The sequence below is a fragment of the Ciona robusta genome, chromosome 3 (assembly GCF_009617815.1).
Source record: "Ciona robusta chromosome 3, ASM961781v2".
NCBI classification, from domain to species: Eukaryota; Metazoa; Chordata; class Ascidiacea; order Phlebobranchia; family Cionidae; genus Ciona; species Ciona robusta.
In genome coordinates this window covers 3,166,147-3,185,744 of record NC_143237.1, presented here as the reverse complement: position 1 = coordinate 3,185,744, position 19,598 = coordinate 3,166,147, and the positions used below count along the sequence as shown (strand labels likewise).

General features: G+C 35.4%; 4 protein-coding genes across 4 annotated transcripts; 2 read left to right on the top strand and 2 right to left on the bottom strand.

Annotated features, from left to right (window-relative positions):
* Nucleotides 1–1,518: 1,518 nt before the first annotated feature.
* LOC149737852 (zinc finger MYND domain-containing protein 11-like) lies at nt 1,519–12,526 on the top strand. The gene is made up of 18 exons (XM_089875040.1): nt 1,519–1,770; nt 2,407–2,566; nt 3,274–3,441; nt 3,826–3,909; nt 4,541–4,633; nt 4,977–5,105; nt 5,652–5,747; nt 6,255–6,373; nt 7,181–7,307; nt 7,705–7,791; nt 8,208–8,369; nt 8,819–8,894; nt 9,383–9,474; nt 9,910–9,963; nt 10,489–10,574; nt 10,784–10,874; nt 11,294–11,422; nt 12,256–12,526. Exons 1-18 carry the CDS (start codon nt 1,646–1,648, stop codon nt 12,382–12,384), a joined length of 2,007 nt encoding a protein of 668 aa, XP_089731166.1. The 5' UTR covers nt 1,519–1,645; the 3' UTR covers nt 12,385–12,526.
* Nucleotides 12,527–12,806: 280 nt separating this feature from the next.
* On the bottom strand, nt 12,807–16,448 carry LOC149737851 (uncharacterized). Its single transcript, XM_089875056.1, has 5 exons — nt 15,701–16,448; nt 14,851–15,090; nt 14,265–14,450; nt 13,635–13,742; nt 12,807–13,375 (listed from the first exon to the last, which is right to left on the bottom strand). Exons 1-5 carry the CDS (start codon nt 15,845–15,847, stop codon nt 13,151–13,153), a joined length of 906 nt encoding a protein of 301 aa, XP_089731182.1. The 5' UTR covers nt 15,848–16,448; the 3' UTR covers nt 12,807–13,150.
* A 1,127-nt stretch (nt 16,449–17,575) lies between these two features.
* Nucleotides 17,576–18,480, bottom strand: LOC149737850 (body wall muscle protein HR-29-like). Its single transcript, XM_089875058.1, has one exon. It carries the CDS (start codon nt 18,387–18,389, stop codon nt 17,733–17,735), a length of 657 nt encoding a protein of 218 aa, XP_089731184.1. The 5' UTR covers nt 18,390–18,480; the 3' UTR covers nt 17,576–17,732.
* Nucleotides 18,481–18,652: 172 nt separating this feature from the next.
* LOC149737849 (heat shock protein 23-like) lies at nt 18,653–19,543 on the top strand. Its single transcript, XM_089875059.1, has one exon. The coding sequence runs from the start codon at nt 18,757–18,759 to the stop codon at nt 19,399–19,401; it is 645 nt and encodes a 214-aa protein (XP_089731185.1). The 5' UTR covers nt 18,653–18,756; the 3' UTR covers nt 19,402–19,543.
* The last annotated feature ends 55 nt before the right edge of the window (nt 19,544–19,598 follow it).

Sequence of the window (19,598 nt, the reverse complement as noted above, 5' to 3'; positions counted from 1 at the left end):
ACACGCCCGGTGGGGGGCCCGGTGAGTATTTCTTGAAACGGGAGCTTTCCCTATGCAAAAGCCACCAAAATGCGTGTGTGAAACAGAACTTGTGAAAAAATTGGAAGATATTGTCTGTCTTCAAGGCATAAAGATGGCAATTTTCGGTGATAGAAGTTACATTCTTGCTTCGCACGTCATCGCCGAAACAAAATGTGCATAGGAAATAAAACATGATGATGAAAATGGACACGTAATTCGCAAGTCCTTTAATTATCGCTCTGCTAAAACGGAAACAAACGTGGGATCGCGCTACTGAGGGCTTGTCCGAATACGTAAAAGCCTAACACGCTAACTAAAAGACACATCATGTCTAATATTTACATTTTTCGTTTTAAAAGTTACATTGTTCGTCTTTTAAAGTTTTTAATAATAAAACTTCGATCAAGTATAAGTGTATGTAGGCTATAGTACTGTGGCCTAAGGTAGGACACTTATAGCACATATAGTAGGGTGGGGGTAAGATGGGACACCGTTTCATTCTGTTTCTCGTCCCATTTGGTAGTAAGCAAAGAACATTCAAAGAATTATAAAACTATATTCTTACGACTCCCATAGAACGTTGTTAATTGTTTAAAACACGAACAGAAAATTTGGATCTTATGTGCTAAAGGTGTCCCGTCTCCCCCCGTCCTACTATAACATTTAAATATCCTGATCGTGTTTTAAACAATTAACAACAGTCTATGGGAGTCGTGAGGACATAGTTTTATAATTCTTTGAATGTTCTTTGCTTACTACCAAATGGGACGAGAAATAGAATAAAAAGGTGTCTCATCTTACCCCACCCCCTATTAACCAAATTTAACGAATAAACTTTTGCTAAAAATACAGTTTATTATGTAAGTGTACAACGAAACAAACTTCGTACATCCATAATCAAAGTTAATTTTCAAAAAACTCAACTCGGGGGTCTCATTAGGCTAAAAATCTGAATACACGCATCACATTTTGGTGGATCTTGAATAGGGAAAGCTCCCTTTTCAAGAAATACTCACCGGGCCCCCCACCGGGCGTGTTTTAGTATGACTCGTAACACCGGGTCCTCACCGGGCCCCACCGGGCCCAACCGGGCCCCGCACCGGGCGTGTTTCAGTATATTTTTTTCCACCGGGCCCCACCGGGCCCCGCCGGGCGTGTTTTAGTAGGACCGCAAAAAATTTGAACCGTTATTTTGTAATTTTGTAGTGGGGGAAGCACCTATAATAAATTGACCAGTCAGCAGTGTTGACCAAACATAATTTTCTCAAGTGATATCTTCAAACGTCGCGACTGAATGACTGTTCGATTCTAATTATCATTACACGTTTACAGTATGCAATAAAAAAATACATGCTGGTGTTCTATTTTTAATCGTCGCAATGCAGTTATCTAAAGCCACAGAACAACTGTGCTAGAATCAAAAAAAGGTTGGCAATGCGAGCATTCTATGATGCGAGCATGGGAATCTCATTGTTTTTAAGCGGCGTGTGTTTCTTGTTTTACGCAGTTTCAAAGCAAAAGTGTTGTAGATTGTAGACTGCTTTGTATAAATACTCATTCTCACATTTTTGTTCATACAACCACACAGACACAAACGCTTGCTAATAGGAACTAGTAATACATCATGACGGATACGGAAATCGCGTACTGCGGGCGGCGCACGAACCCGAAAGTTGTTCTTCAGTTGTATTCCGCCATTGAAATGATCAGAAAACAACGGCAGATAGCGAATATACAACGCGTTGTAAGGTATGATTCATTCCTGAAATATGTTTGTCATAAAAAATAATGAACAATTTGTACACAATTTCTTCCCATCTGTTTAATTTGCTTGCCTCATGACCATGGGTTACAAGATTCAAAGCTCAATGCTGCTACCATTCTGCTAGTCGACAGAATATGGCAGTTCCTGTTGAGATCTCGTGCGTGGACGATGGGTATTTTTCCAGCGTGTGCTATCACTTACATTTTCAGGCCACATTAGGAAATCCTACTTAATTTTTCAGTGTTTAATTTTATGCGTGCATGGAACAAATTATGGGGTGCACAACAAAAGTTTGCATACCATATCTTGCACCTACCATGCTCTACAGACTGGCAACTGTCATTGTCGGAACCTTTTCTTTGGCAAGATGCGTAACTGCAATTGCTTCAATAATCACTGTGGTTAACTTCTCAATTTGTCGGCCAAACACAAATAAAAAAAAGAACCAAAATTGCACTAACTATTTAAATACAAATGATAACTCCTGATTTTGCATAAGAAGTATGAAACATAATATTCACGACTCTCGTTTTCCAGCCATGCGAGTATAAAGCTATAATCATAATGTTTTTTAACTTGTTCATTTAAACAATATAATCAATTGTGTTTTTTTAATTCAGAGTAATGGAAAAAGACAACAGTTACACTCCAACACAAATTCTTCATCATATTCATAACGCTGTCCTGGATAGACTAGTCATTGAAACAATAACAGTTGGTTGCAAAGGTTCAAAACTAGGGGTTGAACAAGAAGGTTATTGGATCCCGGATCCAGAACAGGTATTTATTATCTCTCTTATCTATAGTACAGAAATTTTCCGATGCCGTGTCAAATCTGGCACCTTGGCAAAGTGGTTAGCGCGCGCGCCTGTCTGTAACCAAAATGTAATGGGTTTAAGGTTCGTCGCTGCTGCCATTGTGGGCGTATGTGCTCTTGGGCAGGACACCTGACGGCAAATGCTCCAACCCAATGGTTTGTCCAAATTATCAGCCATACTTAATAAAACGAAAAAAAATCCCAAAAATAATCACTCACAAAGTAACATACATGGTAACTCGTAATCCGGCTCGGGGTATATGATCACCCTAGTTATAACAGCTGTCATTTTCCTTTTCCTGCCACGCCAGGATAAAGTAAGTTACATTCATTTAATCAAACCTGGGGCTTAAAACTTCCAAAAGTTTAAGGGGTGCGAAAGACGAAACACCGATATAATCATGATATTATAATTTATGACTAAAACTTTTCTGTGTATCTTCCAAACAGACGTGTCTCAAAGAATTGAAAAACTTTTATTTTTAACACTTGCGTTTAAGCTATAGAAAGCCCGCACGACGAATATTGTAATTAAATGTACTTTATATTTAATTTTATAGGCATGTTGTCTTTTCACCAAAGGTGTTAAGGTAATTATTATTCATTTTTGGAAAGAAAAAGCGTTCAGGCTTGTGGCCCAAAAAGTTACAAAATGTTGAAAACATTTCAGCTTCTTCCTGAACTGGTATCAGAGAAGAGAGATTGGTATTGTTTTCGTTGCCATGAAGCTGGAACAGTTATCCCATGCAGCAGTTGTTCCTTTGTGTACCATCCTGACTGCTTAACTATCATGGAATCAAAAGACTTAAATTCAACTTGGAAATGCCCATGGTGTAATGTAAGCTTGAAATTTTTTAATTTTATTTAAAATTACATTGATGGGTTGTCCAAATTATCAGCCATACATAAAAAAATTCCCCACATAATCACCCACAAAGTAACATATATACATGGTAACTCGTAAGCTGGCACGAGGTGTTTGAAACAGAAGTGTTATAATTAACAAATGTCATTTTCCGGTCAAACGAGGATAAAGCAAGTTACATTCATTCATTCAATTATATAATAAATTAGCTCTTGTTAAATCATTAAATTTATTTCATCATTTTTCCGTACTCAATCCACGATTATCTAATGCTTGGTAGCATTGGCAGTAAAATATTCATTAAGAAAAGTTGTCTTTTGTTAATATAACTATTGCAATTAATCCTTTCAATGTTAGACCAGCGATAAACAAACAACGAAACGTGAAAGAATTGAATTAGGTCGGTGTCTGCATTTTGTTGCAACTCAACAAAAAGAGTTGGTAAGTGGACTGTGTCACTTGTATATTTGTTTTGTAAGTCTTTGCCGACATAGCTATCTATTAGTGACTTTAGGGACTAAAAGTTTGAATATCATTACTTCCTTATCCTGTTTATAACATTTATCACATGTATATATGAATTCACCGCTTAGGTATTGTGTAATGTGCTAACATGTTGGAAAAATCATTCTTAACAGCCAAGTGTACTAAATTTGCCTTGGCTTTGCTATTGCGGTTTTGACCTTCGGTGCCAATGGCACCATGACAAAATGGTTAGTGCGCCTGCCTCTTGTCGAGAGGTTATGGGTTGGAAGCTGCTGCTATTGTCGAAATCTGTTTTCTTGGACAAGACACTATAAACGGCAATTTCCTAACCCAGTGGTCCTTTTGTTTGCTGCCTAAAATTGTCAGCCATACTCATGCCTTGAAAATATTTAAAGATATAGTCTTTAACAAGGGTACAAATATATATATATATATATATATAACACTTTTAGGCATTGATAAATATATATATATGGTAAATCATAAGGGGCAAGAGGGGTGTTTGTCGTTTGGTCATACCGACTGTCTTTGCCCTGCCATATAATGTTAAATAAGTTTAATTCATATATATATATTTACTTCCAAGATGCCGGAACTTAACCAGAAACCTTCCAAGGAAATTTGTCCTTTCTATGATTACTTCATTCACACTCACTATGATCTCACAATGCTTCAAAAGGTGAACACTTCATACAGATCTTGAGTTTTTTTTGTTAAATTAAAACTTCTCAAAAGTGCTGCTCATTATGCTAACTTGACAAGCTTACAAAATATATATAATTTATTATTATTTATTTACAAATGGAACTCAATATGAGTTATTCACCGCATATTCTGTAAATTTCTACAGCATTCACAGTGTCTGATAAAATTCACATCAGATTTAAAACTTGCAAAAACTCCCATACTTACAAGTAAATTCTGGGAAGAAATGTTAAAAAAACTTCGGCTAAAACTAAAGTAAAATAATAAAAGAAAACGACTTATATATATGCTTGACTTATATGCTCTACTTATTTTAGGATTGCCAAAATTGTGTTTTTTCATCCGTGGATGAATTTCAAGCAAAAGTTGAATTAATTTCTCACAATTATTCCGTCGTATTTGGGGAAAATAATAAACTGACAAAGTTGGCCAAGCAAGTTATAGAGGTAAGATGACTAAGTTTAATAAACTTATGAGTTTTTAAAATACTTCTAATGGAAAATATTATTAATGTAATATACAACATTATATTGATTATTGCATTCAGGGACAACATTAGTTGTTCTATTGTAGGATGGGTGTCCATCTTATATTTCTATTGTAGGATGGGTGTCCATCCCATACATTTCGAGCCACTTTTAAGTTCACATTTATATGTATATATATATAATATAACTTGGGTGATTGTTTTTTTCTGTACGATTGAAAATTACAACCCATTACTATTAGTAAGTGGGTTAAAAGTTGAAACATTTACCAATAAGTGTCTAACCCTAATACACACATATACACAAAGGTGACTGCATCAAGATTGTAAATTTTGCGACTATTTTTCCTAACAACATTATGCGAATCGTAAAGAAACGGTTTGATAATTCTTTGAATGTTCTTTGTTTACCACCAAATGGGAAGAAAAAATAGAATGGAAAGATGTCCCATTTTGCCCCACTCTTCTATTTACATATACTTGATTATAAAACTAATATATTCAGGAATGCCAACATGACCTGGTGGAACTTCGTTTGTGTCAAAACTGTTTCCATCTTTCCAACACCAAACCTGTCAAAGAATGGTTCTGCAAACCTTGTGTAAGTTTTTCTAGGTTTAAAATAATATTTAGAAAGTGGACCATGGATACTTTAAGTTTATTTTTAAAAACTATACGATTGTCTTTGTCTGTCTGTATTATATTAGCAGTTGCAAATTACTAGGTTATTACATGAAAAACTCTTGTTTGTAAGAAGATATTGCATTTTCACATTTGTGCCCGCTGATAACTTGCATTTGTGTTTGCTATCATCTTGTTTTGATAATCGCTTTGTGTGACATTTGGGATGATGTGACTACTACACAAGCTATTAAGTAAATGTTTTGACTGAATACTGTAATACTGTTCAGACATTTTACCATTGTCTAATTAGGTGTTTAATATACCAGAATGTTATGAAATATACACTTTAAAGTTGTTTAAACCTTTAATGGTAAAAGGTGTTTGGTTAAAATATCACATTTGCAACAATAAAAAGCTTAATGAAAGCACATAAGAATTTAATTATTTTTTTTAAAATTACTAATTTGAGTTTGTTTGCTTGTAGCAACCACCCCACCAAGTGGTTTGGGCGAAACAAAAAGGATTTGAGTTTTGGCCGGCAAAAGTAATTCGTGTGGAGGATAACAGGATTGATGTTCGATTCTTCGGGAAGCAACATCCAAGGTATAAAATGGAGGCTAGATCCATTATTTCTACTTAAGTTGCAGAATGTGGCGTAGCCCAGTTAGTTCAACATATCACGCTCTAACCCAGAGGTAATGGGTTCAAGGCTCGTCAAGACACTTTGCGGCAATTGCTCCAACCCAGTGGTCACTAATGGGTTGTCCAAATTATCAGCCATACATAAAAAAATCAAAAAAATCCACAAAATAATTAATCACCCAGAAAGTAACAAACTTGGTTACTCGAAAGCTGACACGAGGTGTATGAACACCCAGGTTATAACAAGTAACAACTAACAACTGTCGTTTTCCGGCCACACGAGGATAAAAGAAGTTACATTTATTTAGAATGAACGTCACAGGGCATCTTAGAAGATATGTCAGTGCCCTGCTGAACACATATGCACATATAGGTGGAAGCATGGTAATTGGTGACTCAGGTTAAAAAAGGCAGCCATTTTAAGCATGATATAACTAATGAAAATGTCTTAGGGAAACTATCAGTATAATTTACTTTGAAAATTGTCAAAAATACAAACACCCAAACTTTTTCGCATTTTTATAAATGCACACAATAAATAATGGATACTTCAAAGTATGTGGCAAATACATTATTGTCTATAAATGTCACAAAGTTAGCTGTGTAGTATATGAAACATGTATTGGTAAGTGTATATTACATTTAAAGCAAAATAAATGTACTTTCTGTGACATTTGTATGCTTACACTTACCTAATATAATAGTAATTTACAATTAAACATAGGAAAAAATGAAATATTTTTACCATGGTATTTTTTTCCATTACAGAGCCTGGGTTGGTGCGGATGCTGTACGAGCCATCACTGTCAGTCCTGCTCAACTTAAAGTGAAGAAGAAGCCACAATGGAAGCAAGCAAATGATGAGATGCAGGAATATATAAGACAATGTGAATGTGTGAGTGATAATACGCAGAAACTATTTATTTGCAATAAAAACAAAAAATATTTTTATTTCCCAGCGATGTTTTTGTTGTATAACTTTAAAAATATAGTAGGGTGGGGGAAATGGGGCACCTTTTTATTCTATTTTCTCATCCTATTTGAAGTAAACAAAGAATATTCAAATAATTATAAAACTGTGTTCCCACAACTCCCATAGACCGTTGTTAATTGTTTAAAACACGATCAGGACATTTGGATACTATGTGCAAAAGGTGTCCCATCTTCCCCCCACAGTACTATATGTGTATCAAGTAATTTGTAATTAACTGTGTGCCTAAAACTGAACTGTATAAAGTTTGCGTGTACTTTTTTAAAAATTTCTTAGCGATTTGTTGCTTTTAAACATACAGGACCTTGGGAAAGAAAAAGCTGCCCAAATTATTTTGGTTGACTCACCATTTGGTATCGGGAAAAACAAACCATTCTTATCTTCCATGGTATGTGGCTATCACATGTTCAATACTATGTTTCAAGTCTTTGTTTCTTAACCTTTTATGGTTTTTCGCCGCTTACATAGACATTTAACAGCCATGCCTGTGTTGGACTTTATCAAAATACCTAAATGAATATTTTACAAAAAAACTGCAAATATGAATGAATCTCAAAATGTAGAGCCAGGAGCGTTTTAATTTAATAATGAAATGTGATACAGTGACATTCTTCTGTTTAAACTCTGATTAGTTTTTCGTTCAAGAATCATTTTTTGTTAAAGAACTCACCCACAAAATTCTTTAATAAAACAAACAATGCTATATGCCTGTCAACCCACGCAAAATGTTCTTCAGTGGGATCCTGTGATCTGTAATTTAAAAAAAATCTTACAATGAAATTTTTATGTATTTTTTTCACTTAGATGAAAGTGAATAAAAATGGAGAAAATTGTGGAAACAAATCTGAGGTGAATGGTGAAGATGGGAGAGATGATGATGAGGATCATGCTCTTGATGCTCATGATGCTCATGATGCTCATGATGCTCATGATTTTCATGACTTTCCTGTTTATAATGATGATGAGGTGAAATAGTCCATTGTTTTGGATAAAAAAATAATTTTTAAGTCTTTTAAATTTAAGTCTTTTAGTTTGTATTATGGTTTGCTTTGTAATCTTGGCCTCAAAAATCGGTAGCCCCCAAAATCTGGTCATTTGATTTGGTTAGCCTTCTACTGATTCCTGATTTCTGTTGTTTTTGTTGTTTTTGAAACTTAAATTGTTTGTTGCATGCTTACAAAAATTGTATATAGTGTGGTTTTGGAAATAAGAAATTAGATCACTAAATCTTTGCTATTGATTTATTTTCAACATTTGAGTTGCTTCAAAAAAGGTTGAGAAGCACCGGGCAAAATTTTTGATTTTTACTGTATTTGTTCAGTTTGTTTTGAAACGTCAATATTTTGAATAAAAAAAGATGTGGCAATAAGTAACACGTGCTCTAATATTTAAATTTACCGTTTAATGTCACACAGAATGAGGGGCGACCACAACCTAAACAAGATGCTATGGTGTTGCAAATCAATGACATTGGAGACGAAATAAAGACAGGTGTTTACTTTATAACTAAATCAAGTTGATTGCTTTTTTCTCAATTTTCTACTGTAATAATGTGGCAAAGTGCTTATCGCCCCTGCCTCTAAGATGGAGGTTTTGGGTGTAAATCTTGATGCTGCTAGCATTGTGGGCGTGCGTTCTTGCGCAAGACTCTTAACGGCAATTGGTCCAACCCAGTGGTCACATTTGAGCTGTCTTAATTTTTATCTATATGTTACAAAACAATGAACAAACAAACGATCTGTCAAAATCATTACCCACAAAGTTACGTATGTCATAGGTGGGCATGAGGAGTGTGAAACAAAACACCTATATAAGGACTGCCGTTGTCTCCCTGTGAGGATAAATAAGTTAGGATTCATCCTATTCATCATTTTACCCAAAACATCATTGTTGTTTTGTTATTTTGAATAAATCTATCTATCAACCATCCACATTTGACTTTATTGTCTGTAATATCAATCCTTAAATGTGTGTTTCAGATTCCCCTTTGCTTTTAGAAGATTCGGTAATAAACAAGCTGTCAGTGATGGATGAAACATTAAAACGATCGCTAAGCACTTCAAGTGACGAGGTAAAATGTTCAAGCAAATATCGATATCTTTATTAAGCTTTTTACAACAGTTTTAAAACAACTTAAGAAAATTCTGCGAATCTGACCCTCTGATGTTCATATATTTTAAACAAAACAATTTTTTTAAAACAAACAACAATTTTTCAAAACAAGCTTTTTATAACAATTTTAAAAACAACTTGTAATAAATTTAGCAAATCTGACCCTCTGATGTTCATAAAGTTGAACGGTTCTAGTTTACTAAAAACACAGTAATGACTTTGTGCTAGGAAAACGTAACCGACAAAAATTAAGTCTAACCACTTTCAGATAAGAGACTGACGATGCCATTTAGGCGAAATATATTTCTCTATTACCATTAGTGGTTGGACTTGATTTTTGTTGGTTACGTTTTCGTAGCACCAGATCAAAACAGCTTTAAAAAATTTTTTTCAGTCAACACAGTCTAAGAAATTAAAAGTTGATTCTTCACAAGATGTTGCAATGCAGGTGTTTAATGTGACGATTATTCTTTTATTTTGTTGCATGAATTAAATATCAGTTATAACAGCCTTGTTTATGTTGTAATAACTTTGTTAATTTAGTTTTTTAGCATAAACATAATATAGTAGGGTGGGGAAGATGGGTTACTTTTTTATTCTATTTTTTCGTCCCATTTTGTAGTAAACCAAGAACAATCAAAGAATTATAAAATCTAATCCCCATGACTCCCATAGATGTTAATTATTTTAAACACGATCAGGATATTTGGATATTCTGTGCTGTCTCATATTACTCCACACCATATGCCAGATATATCTGCCTATTTATTTTAATCTTTGTTGATTCAACGTTTGATTTAACATTTAAAAATATTCCTGTTTCCTCGTCAATCCAATTACAACTTTTCTCCGTTCTTTTTTTTTAACTATTCACAATAAAACCCATAGCTGCAAATCTCTTACCCTTTTAAACTTGCAACTTTGATTTGTTGGATTTGGTAAATCACCCCATTGCTAATTAAAGTATATACAGCCGACGCCTAAGTTGAAATATAGAGATGTCAAGATTCAAGTCAATTATGAGGAGTTATGTGGTAAAGCATGCAGCTGCAAATTTAGGTAAAAATATACTCCTCATAATATTATTTTATTTGACTTTTAGATTTTTTGACTAAAATTACATGTTATTGTTAAATTTTGTTTAAAAAAAATGTTTTATTGTTAAAATTTAATAAAAAAAAATTTGTTTTGGTCACAACACCTATGATAAAAACTGTCATTGTTTTAAAATTTAAAATTGTAACTACATTAACAACTGGTTTTAACAGGTACGGTGCTATATTGGAGAAATTTAAAGACTATCTTGTAGAGAGCAACCATCTGCAACAAGCAAAGCTTATGCGATCTGTCAGCATTAAGGTAAAGTTTATTTTCACTCGTCTTAAAAATATTTTACAAAATAGTCAAAGGCATATATCGATTAGTGTTTAACGGGATGACACTGGGTTTAAGACACGGTGTTACCAGTCTACATTTATTTCTTCAACCCAGTAATCATTAATTCAGCCATACACAAACTAAAGGAGAAGAAAATATTAGTCTCCCAAATATTTGCAACTCTTAAGTGAGCACTGGATGTGTGAAACAGAAAACATGTGATATAATGACTGTCATTGCGTTGTCATTCGAGTATAAATAAGTGACAATCAGTAAATAAAATTATTTTTTCCAAATTATTATGCAGGTGCCGCCATGTGAGGATAAATAAGTGATATTTTTTCCATAGATTGTTTTAAGTTTAAAAAAAAGATGTTTAAATTTTTCAATTTATTGTGCAGGCGTCTTTTGCTCAGCAAGATGCTGAACTTAACTTAAAGAATGAGCTCGAAGCTCAATATAATGAACAATATAAAAAACTCAAAGAAGAATATGAGAAAAAAATAATGGAAGCAAAAAAGCTGCAATGGGTGAGTACTGAGTAAGCTTTGTTTGAAATTTTCTTAAAAAATAGTGTTTTAATATGTCAGAATACAGAAACAATTCAGAACAACAGTACAGCACAGATATACATATAGCATATAATTTAAAACTGAGATCAATAGTGTAGCATTGTGGTTTCCATTTTTGGGCAGAAATAGTATAAAAAACATGCTACTGTTGAAAAAATCTTGCAAAAATTTAAGGAAGTTTATGTGTTGTTGGTGTTTCAGACTAAGCAATATAAAAGCTACCCAGACTATTGACTATACCTACAGAATAAGTTAGCATTTTATTTGTTATAACAGTGTTATAATAGTCTAGGGTATAATATCTTCATTCTAAGGCAAAATCATTCAAAGGTAAAATTTGCCTGATGGACCCTTTGTTAATGATATTTCGCAACCATATAAAAATCAAAGAATGCTTTAGGAAAAATGCAAAAACCACACCAATGAAAGCAAATACTATCAAATACCGTCTGAAAACTGACTCCAGTTTGGGAACCGCTGATCTAACCTTATGTTTTTATTCTGTATGGCTAAAGTCTTAGGCCGGATTTGGCTTATTACCCCAAACACCCCTGCACATTTGAAAGTGACTTTCTCGCGATAGTCGGAATAAACTCATTTATTCATGTTCTGACTAAGCGATCCAACCAAGTCCCTTTTCTGTCCCGATTCTTGACCTGTAGGCCTCCATCTGCGGACTATATCTGTGAACTCGTTCTCACACGAATTATCAGTTGCAGCCATATTTTATTTTTTCAGTCTTTTTAGTTTGGTTTAAAAATCAGTGTACATTTAATTGGGTACCTTAACAGTGCGCTTTATGTGGTGAAAAAGCTGACGTATTCTGCTGTCGGAACACAAACTACTGCTCGACTGCGTGCATGGATAAACATAGAACAGAACATTCAGCACTTTGTATATCAACTAAGGATGGAAGCTAGATACATTATCTCTTGTGTGTTTATGTATTTACTTATCTACTACCATTATGTAACTACAATCATGAAGTGGTGTTTCATTTTTTAAAGACTGTAAAACAATCATGAATTTTCCAATTTTTTAATCAAATAAATTTTAAACTAATTTGTTGTTGTTTTTTTTTTATTTCGTTATAACACTGATTTTTCTTTATTATACACCTCTTACCCGCTTGTAAGTTACCACGCATGTAAATTTGTTTAAATGTGCAAAAAAAATTGCAGCAAACAACAGATTTATTCAAAGTAACTTGAAATACAAATAGTTTTCACTTGAATAACAGTATAATAACTTGGTTTACAAATATTGCAAGACATTGCCACAGTGTTAACTAAATATGAAGAAGAATGTAAGAATGTAACTTACTGTATCCTTGCGTGGCCGGAAAACGACAGTCGTTATCACACGGGTTAAACACCTCGTGCCAGCTTTACCATGTATGTTACTTTGTGGGTAATTATTGTTATTGGGATTTTTTTATGTATGGCTGATAATTTAGACAACCCATTAGTGACCAGTGGGTTGGAGCAATTGCCGTTAAGTGTCTTGCCCAAGGACACATACGGCCACAATGGTAGCAGCGTCGAGCCTTGAACCCATTACCTCTGGGTTACAGACAGGCGCGCTAACCACTACACCACGGCGCCGGACAAAATAAACATATGTTGTCATATTATACAAGGAAATGAAATACTCAATAATGCAAATTAGGTAAAATAATTTTCCATACTATTTTTTAAATGTTTTAGATAGCAAAGACGTTACAGACTGATCGTCTGCAGACGTTTCTACGATGAGTTGTTTTTGTTTCGCACGAAGTTCTTTGTATTTCTGTTCAACATGTGTAAGCATTTCTTTCAACCCTCTTTCCCCCGGTGCGTTGTTTCTTATCAAAAAATCGTCCGGCGTAAATTCCTCGACCGATTCCAGTTTACCATTCTCGTTTTTCCAATGCTGAAACACATTGTCAATTTGAATAAGTTCGGAGATTTAGCAGTTTCGTGATATAATAGGGTGGGAAAGACGAGACACCTTTAGCACAAAATATCCAAACACCCTGGTCGTGTTTTAAACAACTAACAACGGCCTATCGGAGTATTTGGATATTAGGCGCTTAAAACGTCCCATCTTACCCCATAGTATTCTATGCCTTCCGTTTAACTATAATAAGGTACGTAGTGGGACAACCGTGATATCAGATATATAAACTCACCTCCATAACAAACTGTAGCTGAGCAAGATGAGTCAAGAATTGTTCGAACTCCTCAGGGAACTCACTGTTTACGATCAAGTGAGCGTTTTTACAGATTAATTGTTCCGCCTGTTTTATAAACAGTTATATATCATAAAGTTTAATATATACTAATAACTTTATTTGTCTCTTCGATTATGGTAGCGAAAATTTAGAAATATTTTTAAGAAATGGCAGGATATAGCGACGAAACAAAACACGTATTTACATTTAGTTTAAAGAAAATTATCGTGGTCGTCACACTTAGCGGACGAACGAGCCATTCAAGTCAAACTTCTTATAGGTACAAAAGTGTGCGTAAAGACACGACCCGTACAATGAAAATGCTCAAACTAACATCTAATGGAAACTCCGGCGCATTGGCGGTTTTCCGAAGCAAATCCACAGTCAATAAATGCCAATGGGAATAATATTACATTTTAGGTAAGTACGATACTATAATAGTAAAATATTTATACCTGGTAAAATTAAGTATTGACGGCGTTTAACCTGTTTTACTCTGTATGTTAATTTATTTATTAACTATAAACGCAACATAGTATTCTCGGCTTATTAAGACACTGGTGTAAATTGCATCGTTGCGCACGTCACCTGCTTATCCATGGGGTACATAACATTCCACACGAAAGACCTCCATCGTCGAATCATGTCTGCATCTTTAGCTTCTTCAGCTTTTTTCAAGTAATTCTGAAGTCCAGCATGTTCGCCAACCACTGCTCTGTAAGTAGTTTCTTGCACAAGTCGATTGCCGTACAACGGCCCGTACAAGTCGCGTATCTATAATTTCAACAAGCGCATGTAAGATTTTACCTAACAAAACCATTTCCAGTGTTTTGGCCAGGCACGTTTGGTTTACTTATTTTAAATAAATATTCAGAAAAAAATCTCCTACGTGGAAATACACTGCCTGTCACCATGAAAAGATAACAGCCACGACTTTTGCACATTTGCTTTACATTTGGTAGGGTGAGGGAAGATGGGACACCCTTTTATTCTATTTTCTCTTCACATATGAAAAACGGTCAAAAAATTATAAAATCGTATCCTCGCGACTCCTACAGAACGTTGTTAATTGTTTAATATGCGATTAAGATATTTGGATATTATGTGCTAAAGATGTCCCATCTTCCCCACCCTACTATATAAAGGCATAAACATGAATGTGTCGCTCACATACCTGTCTATTAATTAATTCCAGCTGAACTTCTTTTCTTGCATGTTGCCTATCAAAGTATGACGTCATCAGCCACGAAAATACACCCAACGCGAAAGAAGAAATAAGTTTCCATTCCGTGCTCACTCCCCACCTCCCGCTACTACCTCCTTTTCTCTGCCCATCCTCCGACTTCGGGCCTTCGAATGACGTCACTTTGTTCCGAATAAACTCAAGCGTGGATAAATATCGGACGTGATTTTGCTGCAACAAAAATTTATTGTAAGTGGTAAATTTACTGTAACTAATAACGATCGCGTGTCAAACGGTAAACGTGAAAATAATAACGCAATTGCTCCAACCCAGTGGTCGCTATTGTGTTGTTCAAATGATCAGCCACACATAACCCAGCCCCCTAACCCTCTTGTTAACTCGTACGAAATGTATAAAACAGAACACCCGTGTTTAACGACTCTCGTTTTTCAGCCTCGCGAGGATGAAGTAAGTTGCATTCATTCATGTTGAGTTTGTGGCTATAGCGCGTAATCTATCTTAGAGCTAAATTAGATAGATTATATACATTTGCTTATGCTTATGCATATGAAGTGGAAGTTCCCATGATAGTAACCGCACTTATTTCCAAATTATAACGTGAAATCCGCTTAAAAATAATTCGTTCTCGCCATCAAAGCAACCGATTGTAGATCTGGTTGCTCAAATTAAGCAAAGTAAAAATTTGAGTACATGCTTAAGCTAAGTATTTATATCGACTCATTTGGTTAAGAACTCATTCAGTAAGTAGCGGAAACACATTGGCGTAAATTTTATTGCTCTGTAAATAGCCATATTCACAACAGCCCGTGCATTTACTCACTTTCATAGATTGTGACGACGCCGTGACGTCATACTCTTTCCGCTTGAGCGAACAGAAGTACGCGCAGGGGATTCTCTTATTGCGACTCAATAGCTGGTGTAAGACAATGCGACTATGAAGTCCTGTTAAGGCTTTGTTTAAACTCATGCCTCCTATGGTTTAGTAACTTTGGTTAAATGAAAAACAATATTAAGTTTCGTTATCTCTGTGTAAAAGAAACACGAATTTGATTAATTATTTCAAACTTGTCAATACGCACAGAATTGTCTGCCTTGCAAAATAAGTTTGACGAATTTAACTTAAACCTAACTAAGTCACGACTTAGGACGTAACTTCCTTCTCATTTGCTACATATACCTATAACCTACGTGTTCCATCGTCCCGTTGTTATGAATTGGTATGGCACACTCTGTATCATAGTAGCAACACAAAACTTATTTTTAATACTCGGTAATTTTACTACCCCAGGCTAAATCGTAAAAGCTCCATTTAAAAACGTAGGCCGCTCAGAATTTCTGACGATTACAACTTCTTTTGTAACATAATGACTCTTGTTTCGTTTAATAAATAATACTAGACCAACTAGAGGCATTTGTGACCTAGCGCTTACTATGCGCCTAACAAACTGAGACGCTGTTTAAATGCGTTTGACGTTTATAAGTACCGGAATGTTGTTTTTCCGCTACATAACTCAGTCATAACACAAATTTCGTCAACTCCTATCCTACTGTTTACTACTGTTAGCTTTCGTATTGTATTTATCAGCGCTTGGTAGACTGTACAGCAACCCGCCTTTCCAATCAATGAATAAAGAGAAAGGGTCTCTTTATTCTTTCTCTTTAGATTTGTTTTCGTAAAAGAGTAAGCGACATTGGTTGATTGGTTAATTAAAATTATTCAACTTAAAAATCAGCAACATTAGGAATAAACATTAGAACGTTGATCATCGGCGTCTGTTTAAAATGACCTTGTCTTTCTTAAACTGCTCAATTTCATTTTGTATTAGGCTTCTTATATTGAGCAATTTAATTCACAGGGTTAGCTTAAGCGGTTGTGGTTAATTGCTCTCACTAGGGAACACTATCCTCAGTCTCGTAGGCCGGGGTCTAATTGCATTTGTTCTTTTGGAATATCTAGCCTCGAGTATAAGGACGACTCGGCCAGTGTTAAACCTGTGTTAAACATGACTCGAAAGTATCTGAGTATATGTTTAATGATTCGTATTTGACTACATTTGTTGATTCGTATTTGACGGTATATTGTATAGATTGCGACAATGGACACGGACGTTGGACACGGCTACTTATTCAATGAACTCTCCATGCCTAATTCAAATAGAAAGCTGTAACATGCCGGGAGTTGGGCAATCCGTCACAGCAAATATTCTTATCTTTTTCAAATAAAATATAAATAACACGGTTAATTTGTAAAAGTAAACACATAGCTTAAACTGCGATATCTCAAAAACTTTAACTACTCTCTCTATACGTATACATAACATTTGACAAACTGTAGCGATTATGCTTCCGGTTTCACAACAATACAAATGGGTCAGCTTGTGCATAGATAATACATACGTATATGTATTATCTATGGCTTGTGAAGTAACTAGAACAAAGTATAGATAATATTGCTTCAGTATATATATTGAAAAATTAGTTAATTCAAATATAGTAGGGTGGGGGAAGATAGGACACCCTTTCAATCTATTTTATCGTCTCATTTGGTAGTAAACAAAAAACATTCTATGAATTACAAACTGTATTCCTACGTCTCTCTTAGCCGTTGTTAATTGTTTAAAACATGATCAGGATTTGGATACGTGGTAAAGCTGTTTCGTCTTTTCCCCCACAGTACTTTATGCAACACATTCAATTAGGGAATAAAACATTTTATTGCAACATATTTACATGTTATATAGCTAACGCTGGAGTGAAATAAGAGAGTGAAAACGATTTGCAAGTTTTACAACAGAAACAAAAAATCAAGACAAATGTCCAATAAATTGACCGGTTTAAAGTATGGCATTATTTTAATTATCGGTCGTAGCAGTTTCGTTTAAATTGTTCGTTTCATCAGCTACGTCATTCGCATCTTCAACGGTCTTTGTTTCAGTGACGTCATTTTTTGTTGGGTTATCTGTTATTGCCACGGGGATTTCCCTTTCTTCATCTTCATCTTTATCTTTCAACGATGGAATTAGAGGAGCAGTGATGCGCAACTTCCCAGCTTCGTTCAAAGTCGACGTTAATTCTTCAGCTTTCACGTTATCCGGCAACACTATGGATCGGTGGTATTCGTTGCGGGAATACGACAAGCAGCCATCTTTCTCTTCCTTCGATTCCTTCTTAGCTTCGACGACAACTTTTTGTCCGATCGTCTTCACTTTGACTTCGCTTGGATCGAACCCAGTCAAATCGAATTCTCTGGAGAAGTCCGAACTTTCCTCGGATGTTGTTTTCTCATCTTTCGTCTCGGCTCCTTTTCTCTTCAAAATGAATGGAGCAGAATGATCAAACAACTCCATGACGTCATCCAAGAAATGGGATGGTAACGTCATTTGGGAAGGATGGTAGAAATATGGTCGAGCGTAACGAGCTCGAAACCATGCAGGTTCAACTCTTTCCCCAAAACCGCAACATGGTGACGTCATTACTTGCTGACTTGGCAGAAATACTCGTAGAGACATTTTTAATAAATCGCCTTAACTTATCTTGATCTTCGTTGAGCTTATACTCGTTAATGCAGTGAATATTTTCACGACAGACATGTTCGAGTATTTAAACACGCTTCGATCAGACGCGAAACTTCTCGAAACGAGAGAACTTAGAGAAGAAGTTTCGAAAGGAGAGAAGCTTCTCGTACATCACGTGTCACAACAAACGTTCTCTCGCTTTCGAGCTTTTTCTCGAACATTCTCGCTTTCTAGAAACGTCGCGAAAGGAACGTCGATCGTATATAAGCACACTGGCAAGGCACCTTGGGTATTCAAACCTGCGAAGAATTTGAGACAGAATAACTGATATTTTACTAAAGAAATATTCTATAAAAGCGGAATGGCACTACGAGTTATTATACCAAGTCAAAGAAGCTGCTGTGTGCGTTCACCGTGGCAGAATATGCAAGAACCAAGTTTATTTCGGATGAGCAGACCAAGACGCTTCTTCCATCCTTACCAAATGACGTCAGCTTCCAATTTTTTGGATGACGTCGTGGAGTTGTTTGATCATTCTGCTCCATTAATTTTGAAGAGAAAAGGAGCCGAGAAAAAAGATGAGAAAACAACATCCGAAGAAAGTTCGGACTTCTCCAGCGAGTTCGATTTGACTGGGTTCGATCCAAGCGAAGTCAAAGTAAAGACGATCGGACAAAAAGTTGTCGTCGAAGCGAAGAAAGAATCAAAGGAAGAGAAAGATGGCTGCTTGTCGTATTCCCGCAACGAATACCACCGATCCATAGTGTTGCCGGATAACGTAAAAGCTGAAGAATTAATGTCGACTTTAAACGAAGCTGGGAAGTTGCGCATCACTGCTCCTATAGTTCCATCGCTGAAAGATAAAGATGAAGAAAGGGAAATCCCCGTGGCAATAACAGATGACTCAGCAAAAAATGACGTCACTGAAACAACGACCGTTGACGATGAGAGTGACGTAGCTGATGAAACGAACATTTCAAACGAAAATACTACGACCGATAATTAAAATATTGCCTAATTTTAATTCGATCATTTTATTTGACCGTTCCCTTGAATTTTTATCATGTTTTATTTTCTTATTAGTGACTTTCGGCGTAACTCGTTGCGTGTAAATATGTTGTAATAAAACGCGTCATTCCTTATTTTAAGTTAATGTGTTTGATTTTTAGTCTGTTTCTTAGGCAGTTTTTAGAACTTGCCTGA

Bases quoted from the DNA above. Each gene is read 5' to 3' on its own strand.
- LOC149737849 (XM_089875059.1), top strand. From the start codon at position 18,757: ATGGCACTACGAGTTATTATACCAAGTCAAAGAAGCTGCTGTGTGCGT.
- LOC149737852 (XM_089875040.1), top strand. From the start codon at position 1,646: ATGACGGATACGGAAATCGCGTACTGCGGGCGGCGCACGAACCCGAAA. The intron at 9,475-9,909 runs GTAAAATGTTCA...AATTTTTTTCAG, and splicing joins TAAGCACTTCAAGTGACGAG to TCAACACAGTCTAAGAAATT. The intron at 9,964-10,488 runs GTGTTTAATGTG...AAGTATATACAG, and splicing joins CACAAGATGTTGCAATGCAG to CCGACGCCTAAGTTGAAATA.
- LOC149737850 (XM_089875058.1), bottom strand. From the start codon at position 18,389: ATGTCTCTACGAGTATTTCTGCCAAGTCAGCAAGTAATGACGTCACCA.
- LOC149737851 (XM_089875056.1), bottom strand. From the start codon at position 15,847: ATGAGTTTAAACAAAGCCTTAACAGGACTTCATAGTCGCATTGTCTTA. The intron at 15,091-15,700 runs GTGAGTAAATGC...TTTTTGTTGCAG, and splicing joins CGTCGTCACAATCTATGAAA to CAAAATCACGTCCGATATTT. The intron at 14,451-14,850 runs GTATGTGAGCGA...TTGAAATTATAG, and splicing joins TGGAATTAATTAATAGACAG to ATACGCGACTTGTACGGGCC.